Source organism: Haliaeetus albicilla, chromosome 4 (assembly GCF_947461875.1).
Source record: "Haliaeetus albicilla chromosome 4, bHalAlb1.1, whole genome shotgun sequence".
NCBI classification, from domain to species: Eukaryota; Metazoa; Chordata; class Aves; order Accipitriformes; family Accipitridae; genus Haliaeetus; species Haliaeetus albicilla.
This window is the reverse complement of record NC_091486.1, coordinates 24,800,577-24,824,211: the sequence shown is the minus strand read 5'-3', so window position 1 is coordinate 24,824,211 and position 23,635 is coordinate 24,800,577. Positions and strand designations below refer to the sequence as shown.

Below are 23,635 nucleotides of genomic sequence, written 5' to 3'. Positions count from 1 at the left end.
CCTCTTTGTCCCAAACCACCCGGTGGATTGGACGAGTGGCAAGTAAAATAAGAAAATTGATAACACTGCTGCGGAAGGTTTAAGACGTCTGTTGATGCCCAGCTTGGCCATGCAGCTACAGCTCCACTTTTGAAGGAGCTGAGGCCGTGCTCCGCTGGCTGTACCTCCCTCCACCGCTTGCAGGTATGCAGGTCCCACAGATTCCTGTGCATTTGAGGAGGGTGAGGATCTTAGGTCTTGCAAAACTGACCAGGAAAACAATTTACAGTAGCCCTGAAATGTATCATGAGCCCACCTATGGCCGGTTGATGGATGCGAGTACCAAGAAGAAGGATAACTGATTCCATGGGAGATGTAGGCTATGGCAGATACAAGGCTGGAAAAGATGTGAGCAGGTCACTCCAGCACTTGAGGAAGGACAGTGCGGCTGAGGACCCAGCACACCTGCGTGCCATCAGGCCTCGGCTGCGAAGTTCCCTGAATCTCCATCATGCATTTCCTTTCACTTCCACCGCTAATTGGCACTTTTTACCCATTTTTGCATGTGGAGTGTGTTAGTACAGGATAGGGTTATTATCAAATTAATTAGGAGCTCCCTCCAATTATTCCTGCTGTGCCTGACGGGCTCTCCCCGCTCCCCCCGACGGGCTGATTGGCTACTATAAACTCTCCGGCTTTAAACGACTGAGCAGTGCCACGGGCTCATTAACGGCGCTGCCTCACCGTGCTCCCCTGCCCCGGCACCTCCCCATCGGTGCCGGCAGTGCCGCTGCCGGTTGGTCTCCCTGGAGCCGGTGAAGCGCCCGGGACCCAGGGAGCCCTGGAGCCCGACTGGAGTTCTGATGCTGCTCCAAGAGGTGAGGGCGGCTGCCTCGGCTCAGTCCTGGGGAGCTCGGGGACGGTGCCAGCTGGTGAGTGACCCTTCTCCTTGCACACACTGGTCTTCAGGGTGGTCCTGCACCCTGGCAGGGCAGGGGCGGTTGAGCTGCATGGCTTTAGCTGGGGGATGCGCTGGGAGGGGAAGTGACAGGAGGGAACAAGTGGAGTGGAGAGGTTTATCCTGGCACCAGCACCGCCGCCAGTGAGGGTGAAGCTGCAATACCTGCTGTCGGGAACAGCCAGCTGAGGCTCTCGGGCAGGGAACAGGGATTTGTATACTGGATCTTGCAACATACAAACCCACAAAAGCAGCTAAAGCCAACCAGGGTGTGGAGATTTGCTTAATTGAGAAATAAGCACATAGTTGTGGGTCAGTGACTACACAGCTGATTGGCTGAGGCTATTTTATTTTGGAATAATTTACAGTTGTTAAATGGATTTGGAAAAGCCTTAATAGTGGTTATTAAACTATTGACTTAGCCTGACGTGTTTAGTGTAGTAATCCGTGTTTGTGTTTGTCGCTGTGATGAGGCTGCCGGAGCCGGGAAAGGTGCTGGAGTGTTGTCAGCCCCAGGCAGGGAGCTGTGCGGCCGGCGGGGCCGCGGCCACAGGGCTCCTCCTGCGAGCCAGGGAGGACATCAGCAACGCGCTTCAGATTTCACCTGGGTCAGAAGCGATGCTTTGCTTCCCCATAGTTACAAATTCACTATGTGCATCTCCTCCATCGTCTATGGAACCTAATTTAACATCAAAAAACCCTCCCGTACGAGAAGTGGCTTTTTTGCACCTGTGCAGAAGCAGACTCATTTCAAGTGCAGTACTTGTCGAGTGGCCTTCTGGCTAGCAGTTAAAAATATTACACATTCATTTATACCATGGTGCAGGATATATGTTCGCTAAGGACTACAGAGCGCATGTTTTATGATGCATAGAAGAAATCCCTGCAAATGAACTAAATATCTCCAATTCATCACGTCTGCTGTCCGCAGGTCATTTACAGAGCAATTCTTATTTTCTTTATATTGTTTTCTTTTGCATGATGGCTAAAAAGGCAGTAGACAGATACTTAAAAGACAAATCCCTTTTTTTTTTTTGCTTTGTTTAACCCCCCAAATGTGCACAGTACTAAATGTTGGTCTTGCCTGAAACGCCGTTCTGTGGGCTGGCAGCTGTGTGTTTAGTACAGAGGCTTTGCTAGGAGGAGTGGAGCTCTTGGATGTTTTAAAAAAAGCTTGTTTCTCCGAAATGTCAGTTGATGACTGAACTCCAGTAGACGTTAACTAGGAAGAAGGAATGCTAAGCAGTCAGATTAAAAACAAAAAATAGATAAACAATGCATTTTCCCCTCTTGACTTTCACTCCCTCATCTCAGGCAATATTATTGTTTCATTAGTTGCCCAGTTAGCCAGAACCCCTTCCGGGAGAGACAGGACCTATATTTCGGAAGGAAAGCAAGCAAATAAACAAACCATCGTGCAGAACCTCTCATCTATCCCTGCTAGTTTTCAAAGAAAAAAAATTCAAGACTCCTTTAAAATATGATAAAAGGGCAGGGGAGGTCAGAGGCTCGCGGGCTGCCTTTGGAATTCACCTTTGAGGGCTGCTGCGCTGCAGTCGAGGGCTGCAATGTTTTTATTCCCCATCCTCTCTCAAGATCGCCGCTTTGGAAACACACCTTCAGCGTGAATGACTGGCTGGACTGAAAGAGGATTTTTAGGTTGCAGGGGAGAAGAAAAAAACCCACCTATTCAGTAACAATTACAGAAATGGTGTGAAGTCCATTGTCAGGAGCACTGGTGTGAAGTACCCATGTATGGCCGGCCATGTTTCCAGCTTCAGCAAACCCTCACTGGCAATGGGAAACTCCCTGTCATGGCCCATCTACAGCCGGGACTCCTACACCAGCTCGCGCTGGCTGGCACACTCGTTGGCATACCAGCAATCACATTATTGCTTTTCCAGCCATTTCACAGGCTCAAGGTCAGATCAAAAGACTCCTTTTCTGGCAGCTTTCCCAAGTTTTCGTGTGTGCTTAGCAATGCAAAACCAAGTAACAGCAGCCGACAAAGCTCGCCACATCCCGATCTGGCTATTGCACCTAAGCAGTTGCGTCTCGATACGCTCTGGTGATGCATGTGCGTGCTTGCAATGTGCAGCCAGGTAAGACTTGGGCAATTTCTGCAGTAGATTCTGGAACATCAACATTTTTGGGGGCTGCAAAAAAGAGGGGAAAAGGTGCTTTGTGAGTCAGCAGCAGAAGTGCACATTTCCCCAGCCCGAGTCCTCTCTTCTCTTAGTCATCTTCTGGTAGCTTGGATGAGAATTGAAACTGTGGGCTTTGGGAATGGTCCCAAGAAAACTTTGTTTTATTATTATTATTTTTTTATCTATCTGGACGTTTTTTCTTATTTTTGCCTTTTTTTACCAACGGTCATTAATATTTCTACTTTAAAAAGACCATATTCTCATTTAAATTATGCTACAATTGGTTTTTAGTCTTAGAGTTGAGAGATATTTCTGTATTTTGTGTATATATAATGTATATACGTACACAAATACACTCAATAGATCTATATACACTACTGCAAATGGGAGTTGCAGCTTTTCACACACACTTAGCTATCCAATAGTAAAGAACACCATGTCAGTTTTCTATCACGAAATGAAAAGCACATGCAAATTTAGGGCCCCCATGTATTTCAGAACTGTGTAATGTCATTGTATTTACCTCCAAGTACTCTGTGAAGTATCCCGTGTGAGGGCACTAATCTAGACAGTTTACGTAAGACTGTGGAAATTCAATTCCAGAAATGAACCTTTGCATCTCTAGGAACAGCTGGAGAGGCTCAGGTCTACTCATCCTGCTCAGAATGGACATGAGGAATTTGGATTAGATGCAGATGGAGTAGGGATTTCCTTAATGACAGAAAGAGAGGCAAACATGTTGAGGCATAACTGCCTGAATACAAACGCATAATATCTGTGTATGTATTTCTGACTTTAAACTATGAACACCATAAATATGCTATCATGAAAGAGGCAAAGCATATGCAAACGTAACAATATCCCATTACCTCTCCAGCAAAAAAGAATTTTCATAACTCATTCATACCCCATTGAATAAACGCTAAGATTCACTGCTGGCTGTTAATTATCCTCTACAAAGACCTGGTTATTGTGTTCAATCTTAGTAAAGGCGCAGTTGTTATTGTAGTGTACATAGAGACAATGGTACCTGAGGGAGGGGGGAGGAAATATGCTTGTCCAGAATTTTAACAAGGAGAGCTCTGTTGCACAGAAAGGATTCATAGGGTGGGATTTTGATATGTGCTTCAGGAAATTAAGCTTTTTCAAGACAAAAACCTTGCTGTGACTCTCTGAATACATGATATTGCTCAGTATTTGAAAGACGCCAGCCACTGAAAAATTGCTTGCTGTTCTTAAAGGAATTTCTAAGACTACTTTGACTGAAGGGGTAGAAGGGAGGAACTGGTCTGTTTTTCCCCTGAAGTCTACGACCCCATGATCATATCAAGGTTGGTGTATGCAAGAGCTCATAAGGCCCATTCATCTCCCTGGGGTTTCTGAGGAGCACATGGAGACCACTGGCCAAAGGCAGCAACCCACCTGCCCCACACCAGCAATGTGGAGGAACTGGGACCTTACATGGGAGCTTTCCCTGCAGGTCCCAGTGCAACGGCACAGTAGGAGAGCGCCAGCTGGAACTGCCCTTTGGGCTGGGTGCAATGCCGAGGCCACTGGGACTCATCAGACTTCAGAAAAAGAAGAGCTGGGAACAAAGGTGATTTATCCCAGGGAGCCATGTATTTTCTGCGCTGAACTGTTGGAAGCACTGCAGCCGCTTGGCATTTCAGCAGGCCCAGGAAAGATCTGCTGAAGGTGTTATTTTAATGGGTGAGTTCTTTCCCACATGCCCTCCACTATCTGAATGTCAGGCAGGAGGAGGCAAAGCCTTGTGACATTTAGGCTGCTAAAGTCATTGCTTTTGGCATGGAGTGGGTTGGTGGCTCTAGGCTCATGTGGGAGTACTGGCCTTGCTCAGAGGCAGCACGGTGGCTGCAAGCAAGTCAACCTCTTTCCCTATTTCTTTTTCTCATTTCTACTCGATGCCCCTCTTCTCCTTGGTTGCGCAGGGACAAGTAGAGAGCTCACACAGTTGTGCTGCTTGTTCCGAATGTGCATGTAGAAAGGAGAGAACAAAGCATGTAGCTTCAGGTGGAAATACTGAGAACAGCAAGAAAACAGAATAAAAAAAGCTGAAGAAAAGAGAAGCAAAACTTCTATAAATACCAAGCATACCTAGGGATGAAGGGAACAGAAAGAAGGTATTGTAGGTCAGGAAAGTGAAGCAAGAACTTTGGGGTGGGATATAAGAAACTGTAAGACATCGCAGGATGATCCGCTGTTGGTCCAGCTTACCGAGACGCTAGCTATGGCACAGCCCCGCTGAGGTGCTCTTCCCTGCAAGGCCAGTTGGATATGACTCTGGTAGTCCTGCCGTTGCCTGCTCGAAAGGCCTTGAACGGGATGGGATACTTTTGCAGTCCCTAGTGGCTAATCCAGTACAGCAGTTAAGAAAGCGACACCAGAAGACACAGTTCACGTAGGAGATGCTTGGATCCTTGCCGTGTGTTGAAAAGGGAAGACCTGGGTAGGCTTCCCCCAAAATCCCAAACTTGGTCTGACTGTAACAGTGAAGTAGATGGATTATACCTTCTGCTCATCTGTTAGCACTGCGTTCAGCATTAAATCCTCTCTGACCTTGGAGAAGATACTGGTTTTCTTTGCACCTCTGTAGTTGAGAAGACTAGTATCAGTTCATGCTCAGAGACTTCCAACTTATAGCAGTTAGAAACAGTCATCAGCTAGAAACAGTTCATTAATAAGAGTCTAGATAGTGTGCTATGTGGTTTCATTTGCTTCTTTTAAGTTCTTTGAGACCAGGCTGGGAGATGCCTGCTGCTGGATGGCCAGCAGGAGCTGTAGAGTCTCTCTCCTGTGGTGAGACCTGCTATTTAAACCTGATGTTTGCTGCTCAAATGGTCTATGTGAACAAGCAGGATCCCAATGCATTTCCGCTATTCACAGCTTGGGAAATGTTGCAAGACCATTTTGCCTGTAAGTCTTCTTGTTACCAGAATTATTTTTTGTATTTTGGCACACCCCTGGGTTAGAAGAGAAGACTGTCAATATTTTGGGGGTTTTAGTAGTGTTACTACAAAGTGTGTAGTATTCTAATAGCTGCTTGCAAAGTTCCTGTTTATTTGTGAGCGACTTGTAAGTATCACATCTGTATAACATTTAATATTAAAACATCTTGAGAGGATTTTAAAGATTTTTTTTTTTTCCTCTGTTGCTTTTTGTGATGAGTCAGAAAATAGTTTTGATGCCCCTTCTGCCTCTTATTTTCTTGACCCCCAGCTATTGTCCTGCAGCTGTAACAGACGCACACTGCACCTCCTGGGATCCCACTGGCAGCACGAGCAAAATAGCCCTCAGCAAAATTCCATGGGAGACATGCTGTGCTCCATGTGTAAAGCTGGTGGATCAAAGATGTAAACTCGGAGTATGCGGGGGCTTTTTCAGTTCCTGCAGGGGGTGAGACTTGCCTTAACTAGATTTACCTTCTAGGAACGCAGTGTCAGTGTAGAAGAACGCTGAGTCTTCCCGCTTCCTCAATGTCCGGATTGTATTTATCAGCCTTATAATAACAGGATGCCAAAATGAATATGCAAAATATTGCAAGGCAGAAACTATCAGCTGGCCAGCATCTAAGGGATGTATTTGCATTCATGTCTTGGAAGTGCAAGCGTGATAACGTTCAGGTGCTCAGGCAGAGCAACAGAGCGGGCAGACTGTCAGGGCTCCGACACGAGGAGTGGTGACAATTTGCTTTCCCTCCTCCCCTCCATTTTTTTCCTTCATTCAACCAAGGAGCATAACCCCCTAGTACTGCAGCATTTAAGTGCTATTTTGCAACAGATGCACACAACCCAGAGCATGGGCTTTTCTGGTATATACATTGCACCTTGTTATTATGACTCTCCTAATCTATTTCTAAGTGTGCTACTCCCAGGGAACGGCTGCCATTTTCTTAGGGCTCAATTCATACCGCAGTTAAACAGTACACAGCAGATGAACAATCCATTTGCTTGTGTAGCCTTCAATTTCGGCCTGAATAGGGACTTATATATGGTTAGTCTTTACACACGAGGGAAAGAAACACCAAGGCAAAATGCTGTCTGCAAGTCAGAGAGCTGTTGAGATGAGCTGGGACCTCTGAACGTTCAAGCAAATGTGCATCAAAATGCAGAATACCTTATCGGAGTGATATTTGTGATCTTGTTTTTCACACCTTGTCTTGCAACAGCGGAGGGTATTTGCTCAAGGGTCGCTGTTTCCGCGTCAATGTTGTGCCTTAATATGATTCAGGGCAGCACTGACGGGAAGGAGCAAAGGAGCCCAGCTGGGACCGCCAGCTCTGAAGGGTTTGGGTCCCTGCAGCAAAGCCTGGATCAGCCCAAAACACCTGGCTCTTCTCCTGGAGGAGACTGTGCATGACTGGAAGAAGAGCTAGAAGAAGGAGAAGCTGTATCGCTACCTGAAGAGTAGGGAAGGATGTCGAGGACACACCTGAAAAGAGCGAAGCCTAAGCAGGGCCAGCACACAAGATAGGTGACCACAACTTCGGGCACCTGATACGCAGCTGGTTTGTGCTGCACAACAGAGCTCACTTGGGACTTCAGCATGGAAGCAAATGCCTGTGGAAAATAAACGTGTATCAAATGCACAGGTGATGGATGGAGTGAGTAATCTCACAAGATATGTGAGAAAAACACAGAGAGGAGATCAACCACAGGGGAAGTAGACCAGGGACTGGGTGAAAGTGGAAAAGAAACAAAGGGAGGGAGAGTTATCCCTCCTTTTTTGACAGTTTTTGGGACTAAAACAACTATCTAGTGTGAGCACTGAATCAGAAATGTTTTCTTCTTCTTCGTGTGAAATAAACTAGAATGTTTTTTAGATCAAGAACTCCACTAAAATGTGAGCCTGCTTCCTGGAATGGAAAAAGGCAACTTATACAGTGACACGGGGGTTAAAAAGTAGCAGGAGGAAGGACTTTATGCTTCTCCTACTCATTGTTAAGCTTTTCCTAGGAACTACCTTTCCTGATGGAAGGATCTGTCCCATAACCCATGAAAATTGGGGGTTTTTATATCATGATGTCACTTCAAATGTAAAAACAAATGTGCCGCCCTGGACTCTTTCTGGGCTTCTTGCGCAAGTGCATGTGCCTGAGGCACGCACCACTGCCTTACCCACCGCCCCGCAATGCTCGGTGTTGCAAGAGCAGCCAGAGAACAACAGGGCAGCAAGGCAAGGGGCCGAGGGGGCACTGGGTGCCTGGGTCTGGAGCCCTGGTGGGAAGAGAGCCGGTAATGCTATTTTCTACATGACAGAGGCAAAATATTGGGACAGAGCATTTCTGTGACAGCCGGATATGACGACAGCAAGAACAGTAACTGAGACCCACAGTGCATCTGGACAAGGGAATGTTATGTCTTTGTTTCGGTTACTTTTAATATCTTCCTGTTATTAACAACGATCCTGCTGAATGCCCCTTCCTATATGCAAACAGGCTGCTTGACTGCAGGCATGCCAGCACAGTCCCTCACATAGCCAGCGGCCTGCGAGGAGCCCAGCCCATGGCCGTGTGTGTGTGTGAACACCTCCGTGCCCCCGAGGAGCCTGGCTGTACCTCATACGCCTACCCAGGCGAGTGAAGTGAAGGTTCGTGTGGCCACCAAGGCCGGCTGTGGGGGCATTTTAATTTAATCACATCTCTCATATGGCAAGGGGTATCATTGTATTTTTCAGCTCTGCTTTTTCCAACAGTTTTAGATACCTCATGCAGGGAAAGTAGTATCTTTTAAAGAATACGTTCTATATTTGGTAATGATTCGAGGCACGGATGTGTCTGAAGGAGAAAGGCTTTTCAAGCGGCATGCTGCTGGCTCAAAGGTTCCTCAAAAATTCTGCCAGGCTCTGCCTCTGAGCCAAGCTGCCCTCTCACCAGCCTGAGCCTTGAGGGATCAATTCGGGAACTGCTTGAGACTCTGCACGATATTCTTCAATGGCCCCTTTCTTCTCTGGAAGAAAGATACAGGGAAACGTCAGAGAGAATTAACAACTTAGATGGGCGGTGGCGAGGCTTGAAAACTGTACAGAGATGACTGAGAGAGGAGCACTGTCCCACAAGGAAACAGTTACTAATACTGCACAGGTGGACTTGGAAAAATTGGTTTTGGCTTTTACGTACAGCACAACCTTAAAAAAAAGAAAAACAGAAAAAAAAAAGTGGAAAACCAGATCTAACTAATCTTCAGCCAGTATCTTGGCAATAGCACTAATTGACAAAATGTTAGGAATGGCTTCCATTAACATGCAGGCTGAAAAGCTCAAGTTGGCTATAACGCCCAGGGGCTATAATGATACACCTCCTACGCACAAGTGTGCGTGAAATGGTCCGAAGTGGAGAGCCTGGGCCAGGCAGCAGCAGGATCTGTGGGGGCTTTACAGGATTCCCTGCTCGGACACTGAATCATCCAAGAGGACACCGAGTTGGCGCTGAATTCAGAGCCACTCCCACCATTAACACCTTGAGTCGTTTTCCTTCTGCAGAACTACAGACACATGGTACAGGCAGAACCTGGGCTAGTGCTGCCTGGCCTGCTGCTTCCCCAGGACCTTAACTGATGCTGTGTGGCAGCAATGTGCAAACTATGAAGGCATGTGTGTGTGGAAAATCTACAACAGGAAGGAAAAATGTTTTCCAAAGAACAGAATGGAACAGTAGTCAAATAATTAGGCTCTTGCTCCAAACAGAGGACAAGGAAGAACGTTGTTCCATTTTTCTCTTTTGAGGTGGAAAGATAGTGAAAGGGAGGATGGGTGGGGATTGAAAAAAATGGGAGTTTATTTCTTGGTTCTGCCATGAGACTTCATGTGTGACTTCTGGCAATGCTCTCGATACTCCTGCACGTCTCACTCATGTATGTGAAATGGGGATAATCTCTTCCATGATCAACAGAGATTTTATGAGAACATCCTCAATGGACTGAGTCAGAGAGGGAGGTAGAGCCATATCAGAGGGAGTTCTCCAATTTCCTTTTATAATGGGCACCGCTAAATTAGATAAGCAGCAAGCCAGGATTTCAAACAGTTTTGGAGTTGAACAGTGTTGGTATCCAACAAAGAGCAAATGTTTCATATCAGCAGATAAGGATATTTTGTTTCTTACAGTGTAAACATGAAAACATTTGTCTTTGTAGATTAGCTGCAGCAACGAAAATACTTTGCATAGTCACTAGTTGGGAGTTCTCAGACTCTGTTAATACATCCCAAATGGCCTGGTACAGACTGGAATGGGGAGTTGAACTACACATGAGATACTGGGCAGGCTGAGGCCTTTTCACTCAGGATACAGCAGGTTATGTTCTCTGTGAAGTCTTCGCTTATAATCATTGTACTGATGACTTGCGTATCAAATGTGGACAAGCGGTAGATGAACTGATGAGGAAATAGGAGAAAGGAGCACTAGCTCACTGTTGTGTTGGCTGCATTTGCGTTTGATGCATGAGTGGCTGCTTCTCTGCCCCTGTGGGAAATCATTAACATACTTTAATTCCTATTGATTTCTATTTGACAAAAGTAGTACCTAACTCACTTTTTACTGAAGCCAGGTTGGGGCTCTTTATGTTGACTTTGACCAGTAAGCTTCTTTTCCCCATGGAAAGCCCAGAGGCAGATTACAAAGCTTCACTGATCATTTCGAAAACCCTAAAATTGTGGTTTGTTTTGCTGGGTTTTTTGTTGTTGTTTTTTTTTCTCCTGTGGCCTTTAGAAACCTGCTTCCCAGCCAGTCTCCTTCATTGCCTGAAAAATCACAGGAATAAGGAAATATTTTCTGACTACAGCGCTTCCAACTAGGAGCGTTATCGTGAATTACAGAACTGTGAGGGTCTGGGTCCCAGCAACTCAGACATCAAGCATGTGTTTAACTTCTCTAGTCCATGCAGAGTCCTACTGCCCTGGGGCCTTAACTCCTTAGGGAACAGTAAATAAGAATAAGGCAGCTTTCTCCCTCTGGCCTAGAATTAACTTGCAGATTTAATTGACCTGTTTTATTGCAGATGTTTATGTTGAATTGTCCTACTGCAGGAATTATCATTCATCCAGGAAATAAAATGGCTTCAATGACTAACTTGAGTGTCACATAAAAAAAGATAAGAGTACTGCCAAATTTCTAAGGTTTTATGATACTGTTCCCTTAGATTGTTAAAATGAAAGTCAATGTTAAATATTTACTTATTTGACAAACATGCTGTTCTAACTTCCTCTCTATATCCTTAAGTAATGAATGACAGAGCACAAAGAGAAGGCTACTTGTCTAACTTCTTTTAGATTAGTGTAGGAAAAACAGGGACTGACAGGTATAACGTACTGAAGAGAATGGGTATTTATTTTCCCATAAAATTGCAAAATGTAGCTACTTTAGAAGACTGTAACTTGATTTTATTGCTCCAAGCCTCGGAGATTCTTATTACCGTGCCAGGTCATTATTATTCTCTTAGCAACAAAAGATTAAAAAAAATAAAAAGTTCATTAAAAATATCTCAGGCTAACCTCACACGTGTAGCAGCAAGAATAATAATAATGCCACACACATCCTTTTGTCACCCTGTGACAAGAATGGGTGCTTCTGTTTTTCTTGGAGTTAACCTTTTTGGGAAGAAGAGGGGAACAGCAGGATTTGGCTGTTGAATTCTTTCATTATCTCTCCTTCCTTTGTGTGGGGTACGAAGGACTGAATCAGAGCATTGCTAGATATGGCTACAGGCATCCAAGGCAGCCTAGGTACATTGATTGTCTCAGCACCTACGAGCAAGATTGCTGAGCTTGAGAGCCAAGTTTCCTTGCTACACAACATGAAGAATAAAAAGTTCCCGAGTTATATTTTTAGAGACATGAACGTGCCTAGCAAAGGAGGGTCTGAAGTGTACAGTGCAGAAGAGAGGTATAGGTGAAAGATGAGTTACTGTGACTAGGACATAAAAAGGCAGGCAGTTGTCCAGAGCGGATTGTGAATGTTGGAGTACCAGAGTTTGTCCCTGGATGTGTGACTGATAGGTGATGAACATGCAACCCTGGGGTGAAGTAAACAAACCTTGTCAAACGCACCCCAGCTACGAACAGGGAGGAAATGTGACTGAGACAAGCACTATAGTGGGTAAGTGTCTTGAAGATGGTGTGTTTATTGGTACATTATGCAGCACCTGGTTTGGACCCTCTCTCTCTTTCTTTCAGCTTTCTTTTGGCATCCAAGCGAGATGCCAAAGATGCATGGCACTGGCATGCGTGTCTCCAGCATTCCAGCAGAGCTGGGGACCCTGCACTGCACTGGCAAGGGACAACAGTGCCAAGAAGCCTGACTTACTCCTTCCTCCAGCTGCGTCTTCTGCATGGATGCCACACCTGTATTGCAGAAAAATCAGAAAAGTCAATAGACCTAAGATGTGTGTTGCTCACCAAACTTTTGAGAATGGTTAGACCCTTGGACGTCAGTGATGTGACAGGTTAGAAAGTGGGATGAAAGGCTTTTTAACAGCACTGGTTCTTGCTAACTTGAACAAGACCAAAGTCCAGGCTGCTAGGGCATGAATTTTTTCTCCAGTTTCCAGGGTCTGAGAACCTGAAGATGCTGTTTTCTCTTTGTCTAGTGTGCTGCATGTAGAGACTCTGGTGAGACTATCCCATGGGGTCTTTAAGAACAAATTCTGGTCCTTCCTTTCATCTTGGGTTTCAGCTCATGAGGACTGAGAAATCTGTATGGAAAAAAGTATCTTTTCTTCCCCAAAGTCGAAGGGCAAAACTTGTGTATGCCATCTTCAGAGCTGGACAGTGATGGATTAGAAATCCAGCACAAACTAGTAGTCCCATGAGCTACAGATCTGATGGGGTTTGGTTTCCCTTGGGTGATCTCTTGTTTGGATTCTCCCAGGTCTACGTAGCTGGAAGCTCCAACTGCAACTTTTCCTGTGGGTGGGTATTCACAACATCTTTCATCTTTGCAGCTTTCTTGGTGTTTAATAAGGGTTTAACTCAAACTGCAGTAGGCCTCTCTTCTTTTACTTAGCAGCCTGTTTTTATGAAATGTATAGGAATGTAACATTTTTAGCCTTTTATTACCCTGTCAGATGTGGTTAAAATTGGCTACTGTTTGTTCTTGTTCCCTCTCTTGCACAACGTGCAAGTATGTACATGCACGTATGTGTGCACACATGCGCGCACACACACACACAGATTTATTATACATATGAAGAGATAATGATCTCAAAACCCTTTTAATTTCTGTAGGAATCCAGGATAGGAAAAAAAGTATCGTAATGCTTTTTCTTTGGGAGAAGAAAAGGAAGATGAACTTTTTTTTTTTTTCTATGCAGCAGACAGAATATTCAATTACCACCCTGCTTAAACATAACATGTTGCTTAAAATCTGGTGCTACTGTTGTAAAGTAAAAGATGTAGTGGGATCCTTGCCCTGGAACTGGATACTTGTGCTTGTGCAGGGCATGCATGCTTCACTTCCAGTGCCTGAGTGGTCCTGCTGAGACTTGGGGAATGCATAGGGAATGTAGGCTTGCCATGAGATCCTGTCTCCATTACATCTCTTGGAGTTTTGCCACGGAAAGGAAGGCATTTTACCCTTCATTTGTAAGTAATTAAGATGACAGTGGAGTTTCTGAGTTTTCCAACTTTGTGAAAACAAACTAATAGCAATGATCCACTTCAATAATTCAGATATTAATTGACACAAGAGAGAGAAACAATACATTAAAAAATAATTAACTTTTGTTAATTAATTTTTAGAAATAGGAAGGACACCTGCAGCAAGTGCAGACGTTTGCAAGTGTCATTAGATTGGGAAGGCTGTGCGGTAATTCTGAAATGAAAATAGGTCAAAAGGACCAAAAGTGATCTGCAGCATGGTCTGAGAAGTAGCGTGGACTATGTGATTGCTAGTGAGGTGCAAAAAAGGTAATGAAGATATGCATTTTTTAAAGATGTCTATAGAAGCCAGAGGTTAATTAGCAGTTAAAAAAAAAGTCTATTGGTGTTCTATGCCAGCACCACCAGTGTGTTAATTATTGTCATTTTTCAAGCCTCAAATGTGCCTCTTTCAAACTTAAGCTGAAATAGATTGATGATTCTTTTACGGAGACATTCTTAGATAAATTTTAATTAGTATCTTTTTTTTTTTCCTCCCTGAAAACAGTTTTTTTTCCATGAGCAGAACTGGAATTTCAAATCTCACTCGGCTTTCTCTTCCTTGGTATTTGTGATGCAATTCCACTTGTCTGTGGTATTGCAGGAAGGTAAGGTGAACACATTGTTACCATAGTCTTGTCCACATTTTAAACTGACTTCTCTGCAACATAGACACAGATAAACTTGAAATGAACCCTACAGCTTTCCACCTTCTCTTTTAAAGTTAGTAAGTAGAAAGGCACAAACCTAATTTGTTCTGTTGCTCTTAATGCTTTTGTCTACTTTAATGAAATCATGCTTATAGGAAAAAACCACAAAGGCTTTATATGCCACGGTGGACACGCCAGAACTCTGTTCAACTGGGGTTTCTCACAGGGGAGTGAGAGTGGAGCAGGTACCTCAGGGGCATCCAAGCCAGCCCGTCTAGAGATGGCATGCACTGAGTGTAGTCCCCTAATGCCAGCTAAAACAAAATGCTGAGAACCACTGTGAGGTCAGGTTGTTCCTGCATCAAACACTCCCGGGGAAGGTTCTCCTGCCATAGATGGCCCCCAGCCCTCTTCTGGAAGTCACTGTCCACGAGTCCTTTTTCAAAGATCCTGTCAAGGATATATATTTTTTTTTAAGAAACAAAAGAATTTCCCTCACGTAAAGATATGTTAAGAATGTAGAGCTGTCATGCAGGTTTACGAATCTCCTTAACCGGATGTTCACTTGATCCCCTGCTGTTCAGACCACCTTAACCCTGTGGCCTTTAGGCTGCTGGAACTGCAACTTGCCAGAGAAAGCAAGGGATGTGGTTTGGACTGTAGCCCCAGACTTCCTTCTCCTGGAGGGAGCCACAGCCTCCTGCTTGCTCTTGCTCTGGGAATGGGAATTCAGACTGAGATTCCTAAAAATAAGTCACTTTATCCCTCTAAAAATATTTCCTTTCAGAATATGTAACTCCTGCTATTAAGTTTTCAATTTTTCAGTAAACATATGTGCATGTATATAATTTGCCAGTCTCTTTCATTTCCACAATGGCCTACTTTTCTATCAGTACTATTAAAAATAAAATGCCAAATTGGGAGAAAGACAGAATTACGCTAGGCAAGAAGTATGTAAGAAGACACTTTTTTTTTTTTAGGTGAATTTATGTATGTATCTATTTATTTACTTCCATTCCAATTTTGTGATGGGCTAAGAAGAAGGACCCTTAGATGCCATATTGCTGATTCTGCAAGTCATGGTTATGGACTTTTTCTCTGAACAACTTTTCTAACCTTAGCTAAAGGATCTATGATTTTTTTTTTCCAATTATTTCTATAATTAAATTTTATCTGTTGTGATGACCTTGATGGGTAAGAATTAAGCATTAACAAACAGGATAATGATGGGGCCCAAACGCAGTGACTTTTAAGAAGCTTGAATAAAGAGGTATTTTTCATTTAAGCGAGGTGAAAGGAGAGAGCTGTCTACAGGGATTTACCTGCTAAAGGGCAAGTTTTCAGCTGTGTAACTATCTGCTTTTTCCTGCCACCTCTCTCCAAATGGGAGAGCGATTAGATGAATTAATTTCCTCTTTGTAAGAAACAAATTTTATTAATGAAAAAAGTTCTTACTTAGATGGAATAAGCTGCCAATTGCATAAAACCCACCCAAATTTTACAGAGAAGATATAACTAATATACTCTTTATTTATTTGTATACACAACTAAAAACAAGACAATACAATTAATGGGAAAAAAACCCTCATGCAATTACACTGAAGTTCTTCTCCTGTCTTAGTCACATAGTTTAACATGAGGAAGAAAAACCAGCAGAATTAATTTTCTCTAGCATGTTATTAAGGACAGAGCCTGTTTACCAGTCAAATATTAGATGTCCCCATGGAATCTGACAATTTGCAAAATATACAAAAATATATCACCCAGGGAGAGTTGCAGCTGTAACAAATGAAGAAGAATTTCTGACTAAAAGGGATCATGACTTATTTTGTCCTAATTGCTTAAAAAAACTTCATAAATACAATGACTAGGCTAGAAACAATGTTCCAGAGGACTGTCCTCGCACATCGGTGTGTGTAGAGCTTGGACAGACTTTCTGCTGGCCCCATTCTTTGAAGATCTGTCATCTGTGTTGGTGAAGTCACAGCCTTTAGATTTGTGCACAGACTGGGTTGGTAAGCTACTTATTCACAGGTTCTTCCTCTTACTGTGGCTAGGTTGTGTGTCTCAGACCTCTAGTCAAGCACAGAAAGTGCCTGGAGCTGGTGTATTCCTGCTGTGAATGCTGTGCTGTCCATTAGTTTCCTAGGCCTTTCTTTATCCCGTCAACAGCTTCCACTGGACGTGAGCAGATCAGTGGAATTAAATGTCTCCCAGGCTAACAGCTGGATCCAGGTACCACAGATTTCTCTTTGACCTCTCTTCAATGGAGTTGCTTCAGGCAGAAAACTAGTATTTTTAGCATTGCTTTCCCACTTAAAACAGAAAAATTGCTCTTCTAAAATCCAATTTCATTTCTAATAAATATTATTTGTCTTTTATACAGTTACACTTGGATACCATCACACTTGTGCAGTGGACTATACAAATGCTTGATATTTCAGATGCTCTCAAGTACTGTTTGTGCTCCTCTAGAGGCTAGAAATCCCAGGCTACTGACAGGCACTTTACACAAACATAGCCAAAAGCAAGTTCCTGTGCAGTCTAGCAAGCTTGACACTCTGAATTAATCTACTTGCCGCTGCTGAAGGGAGTCTTACCTCTCTGCATCTGCTCCCACCCATGAAGCCCTGTCCCCCACTGTGTCTAGTTTGACTCAATTTAGCTTGCAATGTGGGGAGCAGTATTTTTGCAGGGTTTGTTTTGTTGTGTAAGTTGATTAAATTATGGTGAGGTCAACAAGCTATTAGGTTGGCTCAGCTTCTTCTGGTCAAACCACACCTACTGCTCAAGCCTGCTCCCACCTTGCAAAATTTGTGCTTTCATAGCCACTCATCTCAGTCTAGGGAGGTGCTTTCTGGGGGATGATGACATGATGCCACCCAACACCTTTCTCTGACCACTGCTGCTTCCTTGCTGATTTTACACCAGGCAAGGACTCATTTCTCTGTTGATTTCTAAAGGGATGAACTCAAGTCATGCAACTGCCTCCAACTACTACATACTGACTCAAGAAACCTCACAAGTTAACCTCCTGTCAGTCCTGCCTGCGGCGCTATGTAAAAATCTCCCAATATTCTTAAGGAAATGAGCCCATATGTGACACAGAAATTAAGAGTGTGATGTCTAGGACTAGTAGCTAGATTCTTTTTCCCGTTTGCTAAGACTTAAAACACATTGGAAAGAAAGGCCGAAATTCAGAATGAAGTTGAATTCTAGTAAGCTTAATAGGTCTGAATCAGAACCTTGTAATTATCTTGCGTTTTGTAGTACCAAGTAAATGTTTGGCACTTGGAAACCAAAACATATGGCCCTCCACATTCTACTGAAATTTTAAGCAGATGACTAAAGTAAAAGAAGGTACCTCAACTTCAAAAGGATACCTCTCTGAATTGTTGTTTTTTGTGTCCTAGTTACTTTTTCAGGCATGAGATTTACAGATAATTCTGCTTGTTGCCCCTTTGGTGAAGGCTGTGTTTTAAGGTAGCTTGCTGAATTGAATCCCTACTGATTCTTCCAATGTCATTTTAAACCCAGCCTTTCAAACTAAAGCACCCTGAGTCTGAGTTTTCCCAGTGGTACAGAACACACCACAGCAGAACGCGTTCCTGCCAGTCTTGTACAGTTGCATTCTAGGCTTCAGCATGGCAAAAACAGCACTTTACAGAGGAACGGAGTAATACGGATGTGAAAACTGAACTGGACTACATACCAACCACCCTTAAATAATACGTTCATTTAAATAAATGCAAGGTCACTAACAGAAAGGACTACGAAAGACAGCAATATATGTCACAACTCAGAAGTTTTCAAAGGAGTATACAGACAGAAAAGACATTTCCAGTATAGCAGGCACTGTACTGGATGGAAGTTGTGTTAGGTGGTGCACTTCCTTCTGAATTTGTATTGAACTGACATCCTCACAGAGACTGAGATCCAAGACTTAAACCAAAGAGATATAAGTTGCAGTGGCCAAATGCAGCATTGAGCTTACAACCAAACTACAGTGTAGATGTTAAGTTTTAGCATTCTTTCCAATTTGCATCTTATTTGATCTTTCAAAACCTTCCCTGAAGTTTCATCAGAAGCTGGTAGGCATCACTTCCTCTCCTGAACTCTACTGCTACTTACCGCAAAGGCTGTATCTCAGTTCTGATATAGCTGTATTTTGGTATCTGGTAGAGGTGTTCTCAGTATGTATAGCCCAGTGTTGCTTTCTTTATGTCTACATAGCTCAAATTACAACACACCATTTTCAGCAAGTGGATTCAGAATTCATTCCAGGACCTGCAGTTCACCACAAGCAGCCCAGAAGCAGGAGGCAAGGGCTTAAAGAGGCAAGGCTCTTTAATAATAAACTGGTCACGGTTAGTTTATTCAGATCACATACTGATACAGTACATCTGGTGGGTAATCTCAAGAAAGAGGAAACAATGGCTCCTCTAATTGGGCATGGAGCTCAATCTCTGTGGGGATATCAGCACAGTGGCAACTCAGCAGGAAGACCACCACCTAACAGAACTTCCAGCCAGTGTGGATACAATGATCTCCCCAGTACATCTGGGATTTTTCTAGTGAACGTCTTGATGCTAGCATATTGATAACCAAAAAGCTACAAATAATGTCTTTTCTCATTTCCTTTCTTCCTTGAATCTTTTTTTGCTTCTCATGTGTTCTTAATCTCCAATGGGAAGTGGTAAATAAACACACTTTATTACCAATCAGTTTCTATTTAACATTTCTGACTGAGTCTCCTCTTTACACCTCTTTTTCATAATAGCATACCTTTTTTTTTCAAATTTCCTGTAATTTATCTTATTTTTTAATAGTCTATTTATATTCTATTATGTTTTGCTCCTTTTTTATCTAAATTTAATAGGACCATCAATGTCCCCCTAATTTTAGGTACTTGACTAGAAAAAGTTGGTCCTCAACTAGTGTTGTCAAGCTTATTTACATTTGAGTTTTATTGCACTGAAAAACTCTTTAATATATAAAACCAATTCCCATTATTGATATTTCAATCCTTCTGTCGTAAAGCATTGCAGTTATGTCCCAAGCTTGCAATCAGATCCATACAGGTAAACTACTTTATTGACAACATCTCGCTGAAGTCACAGTTCTCTCAACATACCTCCAATTGTAGAAGAAAGACTGACTTTCATATTTAGTTTGAGTCCTAGACAACATAATCTTCCTAAAGCAAAACACCATTGATAATGTTTGGCAATACCCTGCTGATTAGTAAGGGCCAGTGTTTAAGCATCATTCCCACCTTCCCAGCATATGAACAGGAATTATTTCTCTTACACATCAATCTTTAAGTGAACCACTTCCTAGGTTATTGGAAGTCCAAAGTTATCTGTAATACTTCTGGTTCCAGGATGTCAGGCTATCATACATTTCACTAACAACTTCTATTATTGCAAAACAAATTGCAGATTTTATACCAGCTGTAGAAGACTTTTTTTTAGATACTACAGTAGTCTTGTGGATCATGTAATCTTGCATTTTCATTTTCTCCTAAAAATTGCTAACGTATACATACCGACTCATTTTTAAAGCTTGTGTATTCTACCTTTTACTGGCTGAAAATTATTTCTGACGTTATTATATTAGGTCAAAATAAATGTGACTTCTGTCCCTAGCTACAACTTTCGCTTCTCAGAGTGTTCTGTTATTAAAATAAAAAATATGAATTGCAAAAAAAGCTTCCTCTCCTTTATGGCTATGTTATTTAACTTGCCGACAAACTGATTCTAAAGTAGAATCACAAGAGACTATGTAAACACACACAGACATTTTAAAACCAGCAGTGGGGTTTGTTGTTTTTTTTTTAACTACCCTGGAAAAAATGAATTGTGACAAACAGCTTTGGGATTAATTTACAACTTACTATTAAAAGTCACCTGAAGGCATTCTCAACATACCGACAAAAGTAAATGGGCTTAAAATAAGACTACACACAGTAAGAGCAATCTTCCATGGACAGGGAAGATAGTGCACGCAGTCTTCCTCCATCATAACTTCCTGGTATTAAATTCACATTTTCTCAGTGTGTTTTTTCCTGTTCTGTAATAGCTTCTAGGCTAAGCCTGGGCAGTTACTGCAAGGTCATAGTGCTGGACTGATTAAAAAGCACTGTTTATTCTCTGATCAGAGAGGCTGTTGAAAACCCTGACCGTATTCCTGGGCTTCCTAGTTACTAACTTCTCCATGGGTTTATCAATCAGGTTAGCCTGTGACTTCAAATACTCAGCACAACCATGGACATACGAGAGACTATGCTCACTAGTAATTCTCAGCGATAAATACATTAAACATTGTAACAGGAAAGTAGGTTTGAGTTCTTCAGTCCACTGCTTTTCAGCCTCATTCACAGACTCCCTGGACCACCACGTGAAAGGTAACCAAGAAAAGTTCATTCATCAGGGAAGTTTACAAGCTTAAGGGTCAAAATCACTGCCTCAGCCTATGCGCCGTCCTATCACCCTGCACGTACATGTGGACGTGAGGGAAGGCCAAGCTGAAGTAGCTCCCCGTGAAGGGGAAGCCATCGCAAGCTAGATGGTGTCACAGAGAAACAGGCCCCACTAATAATTATTTCTGTATCATCATCTACTTATATAATGCTTTAAACATATTTCCTGCCTTAGTTCAGCAAGCCGAGAGCTCCCGGTTTCCTTTGTGTTGCGTAAGATGAGCGCAGCAAACTGGCGCTGAGGGGAAGCTTATTAATTCCCCTCAACACGGCTAAAATAAGACCTGCTGGCATCAGTGCTCGGTCTGTGCTAAGGCTTGGCTGCCTAGCCGAGAGCAGAGCACGTTGTCGCCGTCGACACTCCCGTCGGAAGGACGCGCCGCGTTAAAACCTCACGCGCGGCCTCATCCCCTCGATGGGTTTTACTTTACACAAGAGGCAAAGGCGCTTTTTAGACTTAGCCCGCCCGGGTGGGCCAGGAGCGAGCCCGCGACGGCCGGAAAGCTTATGCAACGGCCCGCGGGGTCGGCCATTGAGGCGTGGCCGCCGGGGCCGCGCCGCCGCCGGCCAGAGGCCGGCGCTGACGCGGAGCCCCCGTCCCGCGGCAAGGGGCGGCCTGCCCCGGGGGCTCGGGCCGCCGCCGGGCAGGGCCTGCCCGGGCGGGCCGGCCGGCCGGCTCCCCTGGGGACGACGCGCCGACATCTTAGTGCCGGCGGGGACAAAGCGCGGCGGCGCTGGCGCTGGCTGCTGGCAGGGCGCAGCTCGGCCGCCGGCCCGGAGCCGCGGCTGTCGCCAGCCGTGAGTGACAACCCCCGCCAGGGCGAGTTCAAACGAGCGCGGCTCCAGCCCGGCGTCTCCGGGGCACACGCGCACCGCGCCGCCACCACGGCGGCGGGGGGGGGGGGGGGGGGGGGTGACGGGGACGGAACGGGGAGGGGGAGAGCGCGGCCGCCGCGCAGCTGTGCCTCTGCGCCGACCCCTGCGGCGCGGGCGGGCGGGCGGCCAGGCCCCGCGGGCCCCGTCGCCCCGTCGCGGCGGCGGGGGAGCGCGGCGGCGGGGCCGCCTCCCCCCGCGCGGGCCCGGGCCGGGGCAGGCCGCGGGCTCTCGGCCGGTCCCGCTCATTGTTCCTCGCACAAGCCCTGGCAAACAGGAAGCCGCCTCGGCATGGGGCGCCCCCCCCGGCCCTGGCGGGTGACTGGCGGGCCGGGCGGCCAGTGCGAGCGGCGCCAGCGGCGAGGCGCAGCCAATGAGCGCGCGCGCGCGGGCGTAGGCGGGAGTTCCGGGCTGGCAGGCGGGCGGGCGGGCGGCGGTGTCGGCCGGGCCCCCTCTCCCGCTGCAAGCCCCACCTTTCGGCTTTCCCGCACCGTCAATCAAAATAGGAAAAAAAACCCCGGAGTAGGCTCGGGCCGCCGCCGCCGCTTCAGCCCGTGAGCACAATAAGCATGTCCCCGGCGGCAGCCGCCTAGCCCCAGCCAGCAGGGCCTGTGTGCGAGCCAGCCAGCCTGCCTGCCTGCCTGCCTCCCGCCCAGCCAGCCAGCCAGCCGGCCGCTCGCACTCACACCATGACCGGTACGTACGCACCGACCGAGCCGCCCCGCGGGGCTCCCTGCTCCTGCTCCGGCCCTGCGCTTCCCCGCTCCGGCCCCGGAGCGTCCGTGTGCGAGCGAGGCGAGAGCGGCACTGAGAGCAGCAGCAGGAGGAGCAGGGGGAGGAGGGAGAAGAGGGGCAGGGGCAGCAGCACGGGGAGGAGGAGGAGGAGGAGGAGGAGGGCTCCGTGCGGGAGGGCGGGGGGAGCGCTGGGGTTAGGGGGGGGGAGAGGGAGGGAGGGAGGGAGGGAGAGGGAGGGAGGGGGGTGATCGCTCCCGTCAGTGACTCTCCCCTCCCCCTCCCCGCTGTGCCCGCAGCTCCCGAGAAGCCCGTGAAACAAGAGGAAATGGCTGCCTTAGACGTGGACAGCAGCAGCCACAGCGAGTATCTCCAGCACGGCAACGGCGCCGCCTCGGCCTCCGCCGGGGCGGCCGCCCCCCAGGTAAGCGCAGGCCCGGCCGGGCCCCTTCCCCCCCTCCCCCGGGTGACACGTTGTGAGCGGGTGCGGGAGCCGGTGCCGCCGCCGCCGCTTCCTGTGTGCGCGTCTGCGAGGAGCCCGGTCGCTGTCCCGCACTAACCGCCACCCACTTTCTCTCCCTGAACCCGCCCATTGTGGGTAGGACGCTCAGCCGTCACCGCTCGCTCTGCTGGCGGCCACCTGCAGCAAGATCGGCCCGCCGTCGCCGGAGGAGGATGAGGCCGCCGCCGCCGCCGCCGCCTCTCACTCTGCCGGAGCGGTGAGTGCCCGCCCCGCCGCTCTCGCACGGCCTGCCGGGGGGAGAGACAGCACAGCCAGCCAGCCCGCCCGCCCGGGGGGAGGGACGGGACACACGGCACTGCCCGCCCGGGGGGAGGGACGATAGCAGGGCCGACCTGCCAGGAGAGGGGTCCCCGGGCTCCCCTGCCTCTCCAGGAGGAGCCGGGCTCCCGGGAGGAGGAGGGAGCCTAGCTCCCCCCTCCCCCGCCGCTGGGAGCGGCGCCTTCATTTACTTTCAAAACCGGGGGGAGGCGGGAAACCTCCCTCCCCCGGCCCTGGCACCGGAGCGGCTCGCTCGGCACCCGGCGAGGCTGGGAGGCATCTCGCCACCTGAGCGCACCCCCGGTATCCTCTCCTCAGCCGTCAGCCTGGAACCGCGCACCCAGGCAGGAGCACAAAATGAAGGCTGGCTGGAGGGAAGGATGTAGTTAG

At 46.4% G+C, this 23,635-nt stretch overlaps 1 protein-coding gene and 1 long non-coding RNA gene across 6 annotated transcripts in view; one reads left to right on the top strand and one right to left on the bottom strand.

The window, feature by feature from the left end:
• Positions 1-1,250: 1,250 nt before the first annotated feature.
• LOC138685101 (uncharacterized) lies at positions 1,251-23,163 on the bottom strand. 4 transcript variants are annotated; one of them, XR_011324332.1, is made up of 3 exons: positions 23,105-23,163; positions 3,608-3,795; positions 1,251-3,093 (listed from the first exon to the last, which is right to left on the bottom strand). It is a non-coding gene; the product is annotated as an uncharacterized lncRNA (long non-coding RNA). The 4 variants fall into 4 exon arrangements; XR_011324331.1 differs by having other exon boundaries at positions 23,035-23,127; XR_011324334.1 differs by lacking the exon at positions 23,105-23,163 and adding an exon at positions 22,441-22,673 and having other exon boundaries at positions 3,608-3,740.
• SP3 (Sp3 transcription factor) overlaps positions 22,147-23,635 on the top strand; it is a 35,919-nt gene continuing 34,430 nt past the window's right edge. Inside the window, exons 1-3 of one of the 2 annotated variants that reach the window (XM_069781452.1) lie at positions 22,147-22,428; positions 22,764-22,888; positions 23,067-23,183. In XM_069781452.1, the coding sequence (XP_069637553.1) occupies positions 22,422-22,428; positions 22,764-22,888; positions 23,067-23,183 (249 nt within the window). In that variant the 5' untranslated portion in view covers positions 22,147-22,421. The remainder of the gene's footprint in view (positions 22,429-22,763; positions 22,889-23,066; positions 23,184-23,635) is intronic. The other variant, XM_069781453.1, reaches the window with a different exon arrangement.